Source organism: Clavispora lusitaniae, assembly GCF_014636115.1.
Source record: "Clavispora lusitaniae strain FDAARGOS_655 chromosome Unknown tig00000078_pilon, whole genome shotgun sequence".
Classification (NCBI taxonomy): domain Eukaryota; kingdom Fungi; phylum Ascomycota; class Pichiomycetes; order Serinales; family Metschnikowiaceae; genus Clavispora; species Clavispora lusitaniae.
The window spans coordinates 1,136,404-1,152,585 of NW_027093977.1; the positions used below are offsets into that span (position 1 = coordinate 1,136,404).

General features: G+C 42.4%; 5 protein-coding genes and 2 non-coding genes across 7 annotated transcripts; 3 read left to right on the forward strand and 4 right to left on the reverse strand. All coding sequences in view use genetic code 12, as the record gives it.

The window, feature by feature from the left end:
• Positions 1-67: 67 nt before the first annotated feature.
• FOB63_002721 (uncharacterized protein) lies at positions 68-2,320 on the reverse strand (the record flags this gene model as incomplete). The annotated part of the gene is made up of 1 exon (XM_002616231.2): positions 68-2,320. One exon carries the CDS (start codon positions 2,318-2,320, stop codon positions 68-70), a length of 2,253 nt encoding a protein of 750 aa, XP_002616277.2.
• Positions 2,321-2,461: 141 nt separating this feature from the next.
• FOB63_002722 (uncharacterized protein) lies at positions 2,462-5,641 on the forward strand (the record flags this gene model as incomplete). The annotated part of the gene is made up of 1 exon (XM_002616230.2): positions 2,462-5,641. The coding sequence occupies one exon, from the start codon at positions 2,462-2,464 to the stop codon at positions 5,639-5,641; it is 3,180 nt and encodes a 1,059-aa protein (XP_002616276.2).
• Positions 5,642-5,960: 319 nt separating this feature from the next.
• Positions 5,961-6,734, forward strand: FOB63_002723 (uncharacterized protein; the record flags this gene model as incomplete). The annotated part of the gene is made up of 1 exon (XM_002616229.2): positions 5,961-6,734. One exon carries the CDS (start codon positions 5,961-5,963, stop codon positions 6,732-6,734), a length of 774 nt encoding a protein of 257 aa, XP_002616275.2.
• A 968-nt stretch (positions 6,735-7,702) lies between these two features.
• FOB63_002724 (uncharacterized protein) lies at positions 7,703-13,228 on the forward strand (the record flags this gene model as incomplete). The annotated part of the gene is made up of 1 exon (XM_002616228.2): positions 7,703-13,228. One exon carries the CDS (start codon positions 7,703-7,705, stop codon positions 13,226-13,228), a length of 5,526 nt encoding a protein of 1,841 aa, XP_002616274.2.
• A 57-nt stretch (positions 13,229-13,285) lies between these two features.
• On the reverse strand, positions 13,286-13,373 carry FOB63_005581. The gene has a single exon. It is a non-coding gene; the product is annotated as a tRNA-Met (tRNA).
• Positions 13,374-13,391: 18 nt separating this feature from the next.
• FOB63_005580 lies at positions 13,392-13,478 on the reverse strand. Its single transcript has one exon. It is a non-coding gene; the product is annotated as a tRNA-Met (tRNA).
• A 190-nt stretch (positions 13,479-13,668) lies between these two features.
• Positions 13,669-15,372, reverse strand: FOB63_002725 (MFS transporter; the record flags this gene model as incomplete). The annotated part of the gene is made up of 1 exon (XM_002616227.2): positions 13,669-15,372. The coding sequence occupies one exon, from the start codon at positions 15,370-15,372 to the stop codon at positions 13,669-13,671; it is 1,704 nt and encodes a 567-aa protein (XP_002616273.1).
• Positions 15,373-16,182: the final 810 nt, after the last annotated feature.

Here is a 16,182-nt window from a genome sequence, read left to right on the forward strand (position 1 = left end):
GAACCTAGTCTTCTACAATTTTCCTCTTCGTCTTGATGAACCCTTGAGCCTGTGTTTTTAATCTATGTTACAATTCGTCGACCGTGGGCCAGGGCCACAGCAGGAGAAAATGTGCGTCTGCCGGAACGCTCGCAGCATGTTTTATATGGCGCTCAGCGAACTCGCGCGGAAGGGCGCGCAAAAGAAGCAAGAGCGTGCTCTTGGGCGGGCGGAACTGCACCTGTTCCCACCACCGTATAATTTCCGCCAACTCGGCCAAATAACTGGCCTCCACTAACACACGGATATACAATTTCCAGAGCTGATTCGACGGCACAAGTCCATCCTCGCTTGGCCGAGTCAGCGGCACTTTTTGAGCAACGTACTTTTTGAATTCGTGCACTGCGACTTGAGGCGCATACAAGGCGCCCCACGAAATAACGTGGCCCTGTTTCCTCTCCAAGCACGCACGGAGAAGCGCCGCAAGGCATTGCTGATCAGGAATTTTGCCCTCGAGGTGCTCGCAGTAGAGTGAGAAAATTTCCTCGGGCCGGTGAGCCACTTCGCCGTTGAGCATCATTGCAACGAAAGCTGGAGTTTTGCGTTGAGTTCGCTCAAACAAAAACCGCGCACACTCAAGGTTGCTCGAGCGCCGCACCATTTTGTCTAAGTACGGCTTGCGTACATTTTTCTCGTTACCCAGGCGATAGAGAAGACTCATATACTTGCTGATAACAATTTGCTGGAATTTCGGGAGAAGTTGGGCCTTTTCTAGTTCCATGATAAAATGCTCGATGCCATTGATGCTTTCGACCGCATGAAGAAGCGTCAGCACAATGTCTTTGGATATAATGAGATGCTGTCTACGTGAAAGTAGTTGGTCCAAAAGTTTATGGGCACGGCGCTCTGAAAGAAGCTCAAGTGACTGTAATTTCTTCACAAAAACAAGCCACATAGACGCCGAGTGAGGGTACTGTGCCATCCCAGAGTTGAATGAATGCAATAGTTGTTCGGGAGTGGAAGAAACATGAATTTGCGCAAGATGGAAGTAACTTGACCGTTCAGGAAAATGTAAATGGGACACTTCAAGAAGCCTTTGTGCCTTTTCTTCGGAAACGTAGTTGATGGCCATGACCACCCCCATAAACCCCTGTTGATTCAAGTTAGGGTGCGTAACATGCTTCACCAAAACTTCTTGTGCCCGAATGACACACATGGCACCATCGTGGTTTTTGAGCGATGCCTGAATGAAATAAAATGCAATTGAATAAATGAGACTGTTGGTGAACTCTTTGTCTAGCACTTTGAAGACATAGCCTGAATTTTTTGAGCTTAGAAATTCGACAGTACAACTAATGAACTGGGGAAGTTTATAAGGGTCAAACTGAACACAATAAAAGGTTATGTTTTTCACAATGCTAGTGATGAATGACGTTTTTCCATGGTATGCTTTAGCTATGTTTTCTTGAAATTTGTTCCAGAGATCTAATTGGAGATAAAGATCGTTCTGAGAGAGTGGAGTGCGTCTTAAAATATCACATGTAACGAATGCCGGGATATTTGAGAGATTAGCAAGTTCCTGACATGCTTGAGACACTGATGGTGCTAACATTGATGCAATCCACGGCGAAAGGTCATTCACCACTAATCCCCTCTTGGAAACAAGGAAAATGCAGCTGAGAGCTTTTCTTGCAACTGTAAGCTTGCGACCCGCTAGGTCAAATCCTAATGATCCCGCCAACGCAATCGCTTCTTCATCTGTAGCCTCTCTAACATTATGCTTGTATCGTTTATGCGAGGAGATGCGATGCAATAATACATCCAAATGGTTAGTCTGTTCGTCAAGCCACAGATGATCCTGTGCCAGAGAAAAGAAACACGTTAGAAGATGGAACATTGCGATTTCCATTACAGCACCCTCCTTCATTGTTGGAGGAAGAAACGGCTTTCCAAGAATCGCCTGGTGAGGTTTTTGATCTTGATGCTTGTGAAGCCATACCAAGAAACTTTGTATATCAGGCCGTAGGGTGATACAATTCGTATTCTTGCCTTTCCGGTACCGAAGAGCTTCTGTTTCTAGCGTTCGGTACAAGGTCCGATGGGACTTGTCTTGCAATCTCACCATCACTGGCACATTTGCCCATTTGGATGAATAAGATGCGGATGTAAGGGAAGTTGCAGCAGTCAGGAAGTAATGTCGTAGCTCGAAACGCAATAGGGTTCGGAAAGACATTCGAAAGTGGCGTTTCTGGCTGCCCTTGCCTATGTACTTTTCTCCTGGTGCAGCTTTGAAAAAATGCTGTCCTGCGTATGTGGGATTTGGATAAGTGAGATGTCTCATGCGCGACTCTGGAGCAACTTCTAAGTAAGATGCGACTACCTGCTTCGCTTTACTTGGGCCATTTCTGCGTCTTATTGCAACTGTCAAAATTATTCTAGAGGCATCTTTGAATGAGCATACTACACTAAAGCTTTTGCAAAAATGTCGGTGAATCCTCTTCTAAAGAAAATGGTTCGGCAGAGCGTAAAAGAAAACCCCATACGCGCCGAAAGGCGAAAGAGACGAGCAGCCAAACCCAAAGAACAAGAGATAGTCACTATTTCCTCCTCCTCATCTTCCTCAGATGACGACGATGATGATCTTGAGGATGTAGATTTGAGTGGAGCTGATGTTTCATCGCGTGAAGTCACGCAGACCCCAGATGAAAGTGCTGCCGAAGAAGTAGATGATTTCCAAGACTTAGAGGATGTGGATTTGGAAGCAGCTTTTGCTGAGACACCTTCTCCTGCAAACGAGACACTCACTTTCACCATCAATACACAAGAACAACCGGTGAAGAAGAAAGCTAAGAAACACACGCCAATCTCTAGAGAAGAGAGACACCAGCGGAAACTAATCCACAAGTTGTATATTGTATCAATGGTAACTCATGGTGAGATCAGAAGTCGATGGTGCAATGATCCTTTTTTCAAGTCCCTCGCTGATAAAATGGTCCCTCAAGTCATACGCAATTTGCTTGATCAGAGTGGAAAGTCTGGCCAAGATCATATAAAGGGCCGCAAGTTTATCGATGGTCTTCAAAAGCTACTCCATCTATACTCGCAAAGATTCAAGGTGACTTGCCAGGGCCTAGTGCGCAAAGACTGGGGTGATCTACAGCAAGAGCAAAATTATACCGAAAAGAATGTGAACCGCGCTAAGTTTAAAAGGTTGGTTTCTCAACTACAAGGTTCCCGAGATATTGGGGCTCAGGGGTTCGTTGCATTATTACGGGCGTGTGGCGTTCATGCTCGGCTAGTATTCTCCCTTCAGCCTCCAGATTTTCGCTCCGTGTCACAAGCACAATCGACAAAAGCGAAGGCCGCCGCTGAAGAGAAAGAAAAGAAACCAAAATCAGAGTTTGACCCGGTTTTCATCCCAAACGCGAAAAGAGAGGTACTAACAAGCATAAGAGCTGGGGCTACTTCACTGGAGCCATTACGGCGTCAATACAACTTTCCAATGTCTAAGTATCCTGTGTTCTGGGTTGAAGCATGGAACAAATATAATCGAAAGTGGATATCCATAGACCCAATTTTGTTTCAAAGCATCGAAGTTTGCCCTATGCGCAAGCGATGTAGGTTTGAACCACCAGGTACAGAGAAAACTCACCAGACTATGTATGTGCTAGCATTTGACCGATATGGAAGAGTAAAGGATGTTACAAGGCGGTATACGCAATATTATAATGCAAAAGTGCTGAAAAAAAGGATCGACTCTGCGTCTGATGAAGACGAGCATTGGTATCAAATGCTTCTTAGAGCGGCTTCACAAAAAAGCAACAAATTTCAAGAGGCAGAGATACTCGAATCTAAAGAGTTTTATGATCGAGATATTTGCGAGGGTATCCCAAAGAGCAAAGCAGACTTCAAAAATCACCCAGTTTACGCATTGGAATCCCAACTTCGGCAAGACGAGGTCATCTATCCAAAGGACAATACAAGTAAATGTGGAACTTTCAGATCGATCACAAAATCGCATATCGAACCGATTTATAAGCGCTCACATGTTCACAGACTTCGAACTGCTAAAGCTTGGCATATGAAAGGACGACTCCTCAAAATGGGAGCACAGCCTTTGAAAACGAAAGCATCTAATGCGATTATGACTGATGAAACCACAGACGATGATGGACAAGTACGACTTTATGCAGATTTCCAAACAGAACTATATATCCCACCACCAATTGTGGATGGCAAAATCACCAAAAATGCGTTTGGCAATGTGGAAATTTTCACAGCCACAATGATCCCCGAGAACGGGTATTTGGTCAAGCTCTCAGAAAATACGCCCATGAAACTACTTGAAAAAGCAGCGAGAGATATTCTACATATTGATTATGCGAAGGCAATTGTTTCGTTTGATTTTGGCAAGAAGGGCACAACAACTCCGAAGGAAGGCGGTATTTTGATCGATGTACAATACAAAGAAGCTATGCATCTCATTTTGGATGGCTTGGTTGATATTCAAGAAGAAGAGAAAAGAAGGGCGGTGGAGCTCAATGCTCTTCGTTGCTGGAAGTTCTTCTTAGCAAAACTTCGGATTGTGCGCCGACTTGATAGTGAACATGGAGAAGTCGAGAAAAGAAAGTTTCAGGAAGAGGATTCAGATGAGGAAGAGGGATACTTTAGTGTGGGAAGTGAAGAAGCTGGGTCTGACGATAACTATGTTCCGCGAAAGCGACGTCGGCTAAGTGTAGAGCCAGAAAATAGCCTTAACCATAATGACGATCTAGGTGGGGGAGGCTTCTTCAATGAAACAGGTTTCAATGGTAACACTATTTCTGAAGATCGGAACCAAAATTATGCTGAGTTAAACGAGGGAGGTTTTATTATTGAAGAAAATAATTTAGAGAATGCTGAATCTGAGGGAGGTGGTTTCATTGTTGAAGAAAATAATGAGAGAACTCCTCTCGAAACTGCCAAAGTCTTTGAATCCGAAGATGGAGGGTTTTTGGTTAACCCCGATCTTGGCACCGAGATATCCATTCCTGTGGATGAATGGTCAGATCATACGAGCGACATTAATTCGGAGGCTTTACAAGTCGATACGGACACAGAATTGGCCAGGAATGCAACATTCGATTTCCCCAACGAGTTTAGTAAAGATGGAAAAGAAATACACCAAAACTATGGCTCAGCTCAAAGTCTGGATACTTTGTCCGAATACAGAGAAGAAAACGAACAAGTTGCAAAAACCGAGCCTGATTTAGTTGTTGCACGCGCAGACCCTATAGAAGCTCATCAGGCACACGAGCAAGTTTACAAACATAAAAATGATGGGGCAAGTATTGGACCAGAAAACGAAGGTGCAAGCGATTGGATGGGATGCAATCACAGTAATCAAACTCCGCGGAGTTCGGCATCTCTAGAAAATTCAAGTACAAGCACCCGCGAAGCTGACCCGAATAATGGCAACGGAATTACGGAATTTCACAGCATGACTCTAGAGACGCCACCATTGGACAAATTTCGTAAAGTGGAGCTGGATGCAGATCCTTGTCATGCAGAGGATTTAGAGGATGCGACGACTAGTGGCAATACGAACCAAAGTGAGCAACTCGATCCGCGGATTGAGCAAGAAGAAGCCGAATTTGGATTCGAGTATAGTGATTCAGAATAGTATTTGTAATGCAAGTGTGAGTATTATTCTTCTTTCTCGTGATCCATTAGTGTCATGGGACTGATTGCGTTGGAAGATGGTGATTCGCGATGTGCATATCGGCTCTAAATTCTTTATTAGGCTTGTATTTCCTTCCAATTGCGCTTTTCGTGCACACACCCTTACAAAATTGCGCTTTGCCGAACGGGTTTGCGCTCGTCAAGTATCAACTGAGACTAACACATATAACTTTTGTTACATGCCCATACATTCTCCGCAATCTGCGGAATATTTAATTGCACGTCTCGTCCTTTAATAATAATAATAATTTACTATCACTATGGGTGACTCTGTTGCTGTGAATGTGTTGGGAACGATAGGAACAATCCTATGGTGCATCCAGTTGACTCCACAGATTTGGAGAAACTATCGAAGCAAAGACTGCACGGGTCTTCCGGCGCTTATGATGTTTTTCTGGGCTATAAGTGGCGTTCCATTTTCGATTTACTTCATTGGAACTGATTCATCGATCCCATTGCGGGTGCAACCCCAACTTTTCACGTTCTTTTGCACCATATCATGGGGCCAAACCTTATACTACCCACCTGTGAGGTTACCGATTAAAAGACTAGTCATTTATGTTGTTGCATTCTGCGTGGTAAGCATCGGACTAGAAGTGGGGCTTATCTTGTGGTTGCGTCCTCTTTACCGGAGGGGTATCGAATGGCCGATGTTAGTGATTGGAATCGTTGCCTCTGTGCTACTTGCAGTGGGCTTGATTCCTCCATACTTTGAGTTAGCCAAGCGGAAGGGTCGCGTGATTGGTTTCAACTTTTTCTTTTTGGCCATGGATTCGGGTGGTGCCCTTTTCTCCATCTTGAGTGTGGTGGTCGGGAACATGGATATTATGAGTCTCGTACTTTACGCAATAGTATTGGCAATGGAATTAGGTATTTTTGCCTCGCAGATCGTCTGGTACTTGACCGGGGGCAGACAGATAATCAAAGAGGAAAAGATGGAGAAGACGGTACTGTCTGAGGAATCAGAACTCAAAGATGAGTCGGAAGTACAGGTGATTTCCACTCATCATTCTAGACTTGTACTGGATGAATGAGATATCCATAACTGGGAGGAGAAGATTAAGGTTTTATTTATTGCGTACCTATGTTCACACGACTGTGTGTCCAATAGGAACTATTATTGTGTTGACTTACACACTCTGCACTAATACATTTGAAATTATTACACATTTACGGTGACGGGAAGAATAATAGAATGGCTGTACGAAAACTACTGTAACCATTTGTAGAAGAAGTGATCATGAATTATACTTCAAGCTGAAACTGAAAGAGAGACGCACAAAATTTTACGAAACTGAAAGTGAACAAAGAGCAGAAAAGAAGCGATTACAGAGGAGTACGAAGACGCCTAAAAGACTCATTCCTACTGCTTGGCTTTTGGGCACCAAAGCTTCTGTTCTACGTGTATATGCAGGCACATATGAATTATAACGTTTATCGCGTACTTAAAGCTTCAATTCTTGGAAGTGAGTGTTTCCACACAAAATTCATGGTATGTAAACAAAAAAAAAAAAACCGAAACACCTAGAGATCAACTAACAGAGACCAGTCTGCCTTCTCGCCTTTGAATTTAGTGAAGGAGATCTCGAAGAAAGACCAAGAGGAGAGTCTAACCCGTGAGATTGAGATTGAAAATGCTTTTAAGGAATTCCAAGATGCCATCGTTCTACAGAAGTCAAAGGATTTCATAGGAGCATATGCGAAATATACAGAGCTAGCAAAGAGGGATGTGATCAATAACCATTACTACGAGGAAGCAGACTATATCAAAGGGCTTCAGAATGGAAGACTTAACTCGCAGCCAGATGAATTGAGCTTTTTATCACAAAGTGACAAAACAATTCGCTTTCTTTACTTCAGAAACAGAGGATTTCTTTACTTTAACATACTAAGGAAGGGTACACCCGAAATCGAAAGAGCTTACGAATCTGAGAGATCTGCCCACACTTCATCGTCGCCTCAATTGTCCGTATTCGAGTTTTCAAAGTCACTCTTTTATTCTATGTTGGATGATTTCATCAACTGTTTTCTATATCAAGAAGCAGATGAATCTCTTTTGGAACTTTTATATGATATTTGCGTGTTCTTTGATTTCCGGAGGTTAGCGAGATTTTCTCTCGAATATGCCAAATCATTTCATGCTGAGAGCGATGACATTACAAGCATTCTTCCAGTCCATAAAAAGCTTTGCTTACTATACGATACTTTTCTCAAGGAAAACCATTCTAACTCCTCCATTCGCGATGATATTGAATCTCGCTTTCTATTCCTTGAACCAATTAGAAGCGATCTCCAACAACAAATAGAGAAAAAGTTTGATAAAGAGAATGCTGAAGTACTGGTAAAAGCTGATTCAAATTGGCTTGATATCTTTCATTGCTACAATACTTGTATCAAGAAGCATCAAGACAAGGAGAAAGCGGCTGAATATGGTAGGATGTCTTTAAAATACCTCGATCCCTACGTTACTTCAGAATCACCTTTGGAAGCAATTTCATACACATATTTGGAGGCGGGAGAAATGGAGAAAATAGAGGACACTGCTTCTATTACTGCTCCGGAGAAAGCCGACAATTCAGAAGAAACTCTGGCCATGCAAGAACTGGGAACAACTGACGAAGTTCCAACTGAAGAAAAGTTACCCACCCCACAGCCCATTTCTTCAGAAAAGGCAATACAGCGATCTTCCAGAAGACTAAATCCAGGTGATCAAACCCCATTAGAGCCAGATAATATTCGACTTACTAGGCATTATTTCATTGAAACAGAACTTTTCTTTGATGCTTTGAACACTAAGCTCCTGAAAGTATACACTTCAGATGAAACCTTTTTACGCGATGTCGTAGATTATATTGTCGACATCCCAACAAAAGAAAAACCGATGTACATTAGGGATTTCGTCCTTGCACTTAACGAGTGGAAAAGAAAAACATACACTCCTCTTTTATTGCCAGAGATTTCATCAAAACTGAAGATCAATTCTACTGCAGAGAATGACAAGTTGAAGTTACTCGACGTACTTGTTCGTTTCGGAGATCAAAATTTAGAGGAGGAGGAAATTGTGCAAGAGAATATTGATACATTAGAGAATTTCAAGATAATCGAAATAATTCTTCAAAGGACCGAAAACATGCATTATGTCCGATCAAAAATCGAAATACTTGAGCACCTCCTCGGCGACCATGGCAATAATCTACTCACGCTGACAAAATGGTCTACGGAAATGTTTCTGGCATTGAAGGAATGGGTGTTCCATTTAGAATCAGAACTTTGTAACCGATGGAATCATGTTGACAGTCTGAGATTTGAAGCAACTTTCAGCGCTGCTGTAGGTGTTGTGGAGATTCTCATTGATCTGTACATTGAACTAAAAAGCCAAATTGAAAAGCTGGTGGAATCAAGGACAAGTTCGACCTCTTCAAAATCAACAAAGTCGTCTCTTAATTCCACATCGATTGAACTTTTGAGACTTCATGACAGAATTTTAAGATGGAGAGACTACATAAATTACAGTTTTCTTCGACAAAAGGTCAATATAAAGACGTCCAATGCAAACCTCAGATCTCTATCCAGGTTTTCATGGGTCTCTAATTACTTCATTGCGTCTAATAGTTTCACCTGGAGAGAGAAAAAATACGTTGTGATCCATTTAAAGGAGTTAGATGACTTCTTGAAAAATGCAGGAGAACCATATCCTCACATAGCGTTCCCCAATTATTCACATATCGGAGAATTCAAAGAAGAAGCTGTCAACAGAAGACTCACGACTTCTTCAATTTTGTCAATTTTTTCGAAAATTCTCTACAACAATGATTCCAAAATCGATGAAGACAATGAAACAATCGACTTGCTTGAACGTATTTTAATCGAAGAAGATCCATCAATAACAGCAGCAAATGGTAAGGACGAGGAGGAAAATTCATTGGTGGACTCAGTAATCTATGGCCGTGCAACTCTTGATGCACAATCACTTAAAAGTGTTCGCGATTTTCTTGCGGAGTGTCCGATAGATTTAAGGTTGAGTCTCTGGAATATTTTATTTCTGTACTATAAAGGAAAGGGTTTGGCAACTGGATTTCAAAAGGGCTTTGAGCAAACTTTAGACTTTGTGCTCCAATTCTGGAATAGCGACCGCTACAAGGAATACAAGGTGGATAGAGTCAGCGTTCTTCTCAATTCTTTAAGCTTTTATGGAAGCTACTGCTCTGCATTCATCAAATATCTTTCCGACAACAAGTGGAAACTTCCTTTACCTGATTCAGGAAATCAAGTCAAAGTTGTAAGTAACTTGTGCCGAATTTTTGAGCTATGTTATTCTTTCAGTTTGCATGAGGAGGCTTCACTTATAACAGGAAACAAAATCTCGCTCTCCACTGTCTCTAATGAAGCTTTTTCGCGGTTTAAAGACTTTTGTATTGAGAGTATTTGTCTCATTTTGATATATTCGGTGAACAAAATTCAGGTGAGACCATCAGACGATAAGGATACTATGATTAAAGATTTGCTTATCTTAGTGCACAGCCAACTCGGTTTACGTCGACTTTGCGACTCGTCTGAGGGTCTTTTCTTAAGGTTTGCAGAAGACACATTAGTTGGCCTACCAGAGAAGCCGGACCAGGAACTCGCACAATTACTTTCTTGTCGCTTTCACTACAAAGTGAAAATTAATGATCGTTTTCCTGTCGATCATTATACAAACAAATGCGGTGAACTAGATAAGTCTAGTGCTAAAGAGCTTGCCGCATTCATTTTACCTTTATGTTTCCGCCATTCCCCACTTCTACGTGCCCCTCGGAATGATACGAAACAAGTTATAGACGACCTTTTCGAGATTATCGGAGAGGCTGATATTGAGTCAGATCCGGGATTGGTCTCAAATAACGTTATGTTGGAAAAGTTCTTGGATAATACTGAAATCGACTCTCGCTTTGTGAAAAAAGCATTCTATGGCTTGCACAACTTGGATTTTGTAACCCCACAGACTGATGGCACAATTGTGCACGGTGGAATTTATTACTTGGAGGCAGTCCTCATGTTTAACTCTTACAAGATAAGAAAAAAGTCTGCTCAAAGCAGAACTGTGGAATTAGAACGAATCATTAGATTACTCAAGGATGACTTGATTTTTGGTACCAAGAGGATCGAAAGTTGGATACTTCTTGGGCAGGCATACGGATTCATAGTTGAAGATGATTTGATATGGACTTCCGACAAGTTGAATACAATTGACAGAAAAGTTCAGACAGCCAACCTTCAGAGGAAGTCACTTCTCAGTTACATGATAGCTATAAACATGATCACTCGAGAAAACGAAAATATGGAGAGCTTGAAATCAATAGTGAGTGTTTTAACTAATTCCTTCGCTAAAGAATTCTATAGCGCGTTACGGAGTCCCATGGATATGATTGCTTTGAAGGCATATTCGGGATCAAAGTTTGTGAGAAGACATAATCAAACAATGTTTCTGGCTATTTCTGACAAACCAAGCGCCACTATGAAATTTTGTCTCAGATTGATATTAAGATGCTTACAGATATCAATTAAGTCCAACTCAAAAGATTGGTCGTCGTATTATTATATGGCGAAAGTTAAAGATAAACTTAAACACCAACCGAGCGAGACTTTAGATGCATTAGTCACAGCAATCGCGTTAAGCAAAGAACAAGGTACTGTATCAGATCCGCTTCTTGAAGCTCCATACAAACTTTGTGTCCTCCTTTACAAGTATGTGAAATCTTCACAGATCGCAATGGATAAGGCGGTAGACTATCTAAACAAAGATACGATTTTGCAAATGAATATCAATGAAGCAATGAACGATAAGAAAAGCTTTTACTGCTTGATTATTGAAGCTTTAAGGAAACTTATAGCCTTGGATAAGAAAGGCTGGTACCATAAGCCACATTACAGAATTGCTTCTATAATGCATGAGGAGTTTAATGATTGCGAAGCAGCAAAGGATGTCATGTCGAAGTTTTTCTTCTTGAATGTGTCTAACAAAACATTTCTTCAAATGTGGAAACCCGAGCACGAACGCCCCGGCAAGCACTTCGTTTACATGTTCCAGTACACTCAGTTTTACATTAATTTATTGAAAAGCACGAAGGATATATCGTCGTTGGTGCAGATGTTACCAAAATTGAGACGAGCAAACTCGACAATGGTACTGTTGTATTTTGCATGGGAAAAACTTTGTTCATCCATTTGTGATATTGTGCGTACTTCACTTGTGATCAAACCAAATTATGTGGAACGGTTTATGATGCACAATTTGCACTACAAATTTATAAGCAATGCCAAAATGCTTCCTGATCGTGTGAAAGAACAAGGATTATCGAGTCGCATTAAAGGCCTTTTATGCTTCTTGCAAGCAATTAACGATATGAAGAAGCTCAACAATGGATTTGGACCAACATCCCAAGTCGACGACACACTTTGTGCAATCTATATTGAGATTTATTCTTCTATGGCAGATGATAAAGTTGTTCCTGTTACGGAATCTCCAAATGGGCGGTTGAAAAGATTGGCGAAAAAGGATTTCTTCCCGTTCATTAACGAACTAATTGCAAAGTTCAAGAAGGATAATGAAGCGGTCACGAAAGAAGACCCAACTGCATTGAATGAATACATTCGGACTTTTACGGAAGAGAGCCGCAAGAGAATCGAGGAAGAAGAACGTCTTCGTCAAGAGGCAGAAGAACGTCTTCGTCGAGAGGCAGAAGAACGTCTTCGTCGAGAGGCAGAGGCAGCCCGAGCTCAAACGCCCATCAATACTGTTTCCGATACAGAACTCTCCAGTCATCTTGCACGCCAGGATCCAGGAGCCTTCTCGAAGTTTAAGGTATCTCCACATGTAACAAAGGATGTGGCATTTCAATTAGGTTCAAATCCAAATGAAAATAATAGCACGCATGACCAAAGCAGTGAAATGCAAACACAATCATCAAAGTTCCCTACAGCTGTTTTGTATGGAACTGATTCGATCCTGAATCCCTGGCCTCAAGCCAGTTTCCAGACGGGGGAGCACCTTAACTCATCTCATAACCGTGATTTTCCCGTTACGACGAAAACTGCTAAAACAGATACAATAACTGATCACGGTATGCAAATGCCTATTGCCAACAATGACACTAAGGCGAATCCTGTCTGTTCGCATTGCCTTCAGAATTCGAATATTCAAAATCAAAATTTGGAAAGGTCGCCCTCTGTCCAATGTATTGAAAATGAGATACCGTATCAAAAATTAGACGACACTGAGAGTGGCTACGACAAAACCAAATCAAAAGGAGTGAAGAACGAAGAACCGATTATCATTAATCTAGATAGTGAACCAGAATTTGATACGTCATATCTTCAAGCTGAACCCAGAGATACCAATAAAAGCGGGAATTCCAGAGTTGTTGATATCGACGTGAATGAGCAATCAGATGTTCTGAATACCCAAGATGAAGTTGTGGTAGTGGAATCTTTGAAAAGAGTCCACGAGGAACTCCCATCTTATGAGGCTAAGAGGCATAAAAGTACATAGTTATATATTAAACAATGCAAGAAATTAGTGCCAAAAAAAGAATATACTGGAAAAAAATGCTCCGCGGCAGGTTCGAACTGTCGACCTTCAGATTACACAACAGGTTGTTATGAGACTGACGCTCTGCCAACTGAGCTAGCGAAGCAATATGAAAGATAAGAAATGCTCCGCGGCAGGTTCGAACTGTCGACCTTCAGATTTCACAACTATTGTTATGAGACTGACGCTCTGCCAACTGAGCTAGCGAAGCACTTTCTTGGCGAGCGAAACACAAGTTGGAACCCTATCAAATCAAACATACATTGTAAGACTATCTACTTACAACTTGACTTTTATGTACGAAAAAGATCATAAGAAGAACATGTATTAAATTATTCGGATACTCGAGGACATTTAGACCTATAATAATAATATTGCGTAACTCGAAGTTGAGTTATCAACTATGCTTGATGCTTCTCCGGCGAGTAAGCATATCTGGAAAACTTTCTAATCTTGGCCCCATAAAAGTAGAATAAATAAGGAATGGCGCAGCAGGCCAATGCAATAAAAGCCATCAAAGATGTGGCCCATTGATTTCCTAATTTATGATACATTTGGATTGTGAAAAGAGGCACACAGGCACCCCAAATTGATCTGACAAATGTCTTTGCCGCCAACCCACTGGCAGCATAATGCTGGTAAGAATCAACAATGTAGTTGTTCGCCGGATTATAAAGTGAAAGAAAACCGTAGCCACATGCGAAGCCACTAAATGCTGGTCCTGCCCAAGAGAGTCTAGCATAAGAAGACCATGCCCATGCGAACAAGCCAGCTGGCACAAACCAGCAGCCGAACATCATTGGAATTAAGCGCAACTCTGGAGGTGGCATTTCGCCACGATCTCTGTAAGCTTTTGCCCGTTTGTTGTAGTCATTGTTAATGAAGGGAGCTGAGATGGAACTGAGGACAACACCACCGGCAATTGGGAGAAACATGACACCAGTTTTCGAAGCAGACCAACCCTTATCTTCCATATAAATGACAGGGTAAGCAAAGAAAAACATGTACAATAATCCGTAGACAACAGACATGTAAAGAGTGACCAAACTAATGATAAGCTCACTAAGAAGCAAGAAGGGACGCAATAAGGACACACGTGCAACCTCCAGGAAAGATCTGACTTGCAATTCTGCCAAGCATCTGTAGGATTCATCTCCAGTCAACTTTCTAAGCTTCGCTGCTCTTCTCTTCAAAAGAGTGTTGTGGTGAGTTTCGGGAACAATGAGCAAGAAAAGTATATAGAAGACACCTGCAATAATGAGATACGCCCAGTACACCCATCTCCATGTTGAAGTATAGTCACCCAACAAACCACCAAAAATAGGACCCAAGCACGGACCCAAAAATGGAGCAGCCGAGAACACAGCCATGGCTTTACCACGCTCGTTTGCATCCCAAATGTCAGCCAAGGAGCCACCGATCAAAGTCATGGGCGCACTGAACAAAACACCGTCAATCAAACGGCAAATCAACAAAGTGCCAATGTTCTTCGCCACGGCACAGGGGATAATAAAAATAACCGCCATGCCCAAAGTCACAGCATAAATAATGGAACGGCCAAGTTCTTCCGACATTGGCGCAAACAATAAGGGGCCGACTCCAAAACCCACAACGAAAACCGTCACTGAGGAGAGAATGACGACCTCCTGAGAAACCTTGAAGTATTCGACTGGACCTGCCAAATCACCAGTGACGATAGCAGAACCCAAGGCGACAACAAAACAAATCATACCTAAGGAAACTGTAAGAAGCCATTTTCTACCCGTTCCCATGTTCTTTGGGTTACCTTTGTCGCCAGGAACAAACTCAACCAAACGCAACTTGGTCTCCATGTCGACAGGGTACTTCCATTCATCTTCCGGGTGGAAGTCAGAATGAGGGTCAGGCCTAGTGAGAACTTTCTCCACATCATAGCCTTGTTCTAAAGGTCCAAGAACACCGGCATCTTCTTGCAATCTGCTGATGATCAGCTGCACACCTTTGTTTTCGGTGAGAATTCTTTTCAAGTCCGACTCTTGGTCAACAGGGTGGGGACTCTCGCTGGATCCAGCATATGGTTTTGCCTCAGCGTCAACACTGGACGCGCTGTCAATGCTCTGAGACATGTTAGTTTGATTATTGATACAAGCACATGGCAGAGGAAACGGGCACAGTTATATACTGCCCCGGAATTATCCACGGCAACGTGAAACCGCAGACCGGCAAAGATGCCCCATGCATGATTTTGCTCGTGCGCCCTTGGTCTTTTTTTTTTTTTTTTTTTTTTTTTTCGCACCCACTTTGTGGGGCACGGCTGATAGTATCCATGGCAACAAGAGGAGCCCTGACACGCGGGAAAGGTGCCATACCACGGAACTGGACGCCAACCAATTTATATTTAAGCTCCATGAATTTTCATCCAACGTGAAATGAGTACACCGGCACCGGAAGGTCCGAAGAGTCATTCGTATTGAAGGTGCGGCAGGATTCAGGACGAACGGCCGTGAGGAACATTATAGCGCACTTCGGTTGATTACGCACGCCGATATGAGCCATTTACCGTTACATCGGCAGTAACGCGCGTGCTTGAACCGAAAGGCCCAGGGCGTGCGCCACCCATTGTCGCTCCATAATCGCGGCTTGGCCGCGCAGTGGCGCGCTGCGTCACTTAATGAACCCTTCGGTCCATAGCTATAACCGAACTTAGACAGCAGTGCCCCTTTGTGTGTTTTTACGAGCGCGGAAACTCGAGCAATTGAGCAACGAACGAAGGAAGCAGGTGACGCTTCTTCGCTTCGGTTGCATCTTTACTGCTGTCGCCGACAGATGAGAAAGATAATCAAGTAGTGTAGATAGCTTCTCGGAGAAGTTAGCAGTTTGATGTGTTTGTATTATTTTTACGTTAGGAATTTGAAATGTTTGTATTAATCTTACTC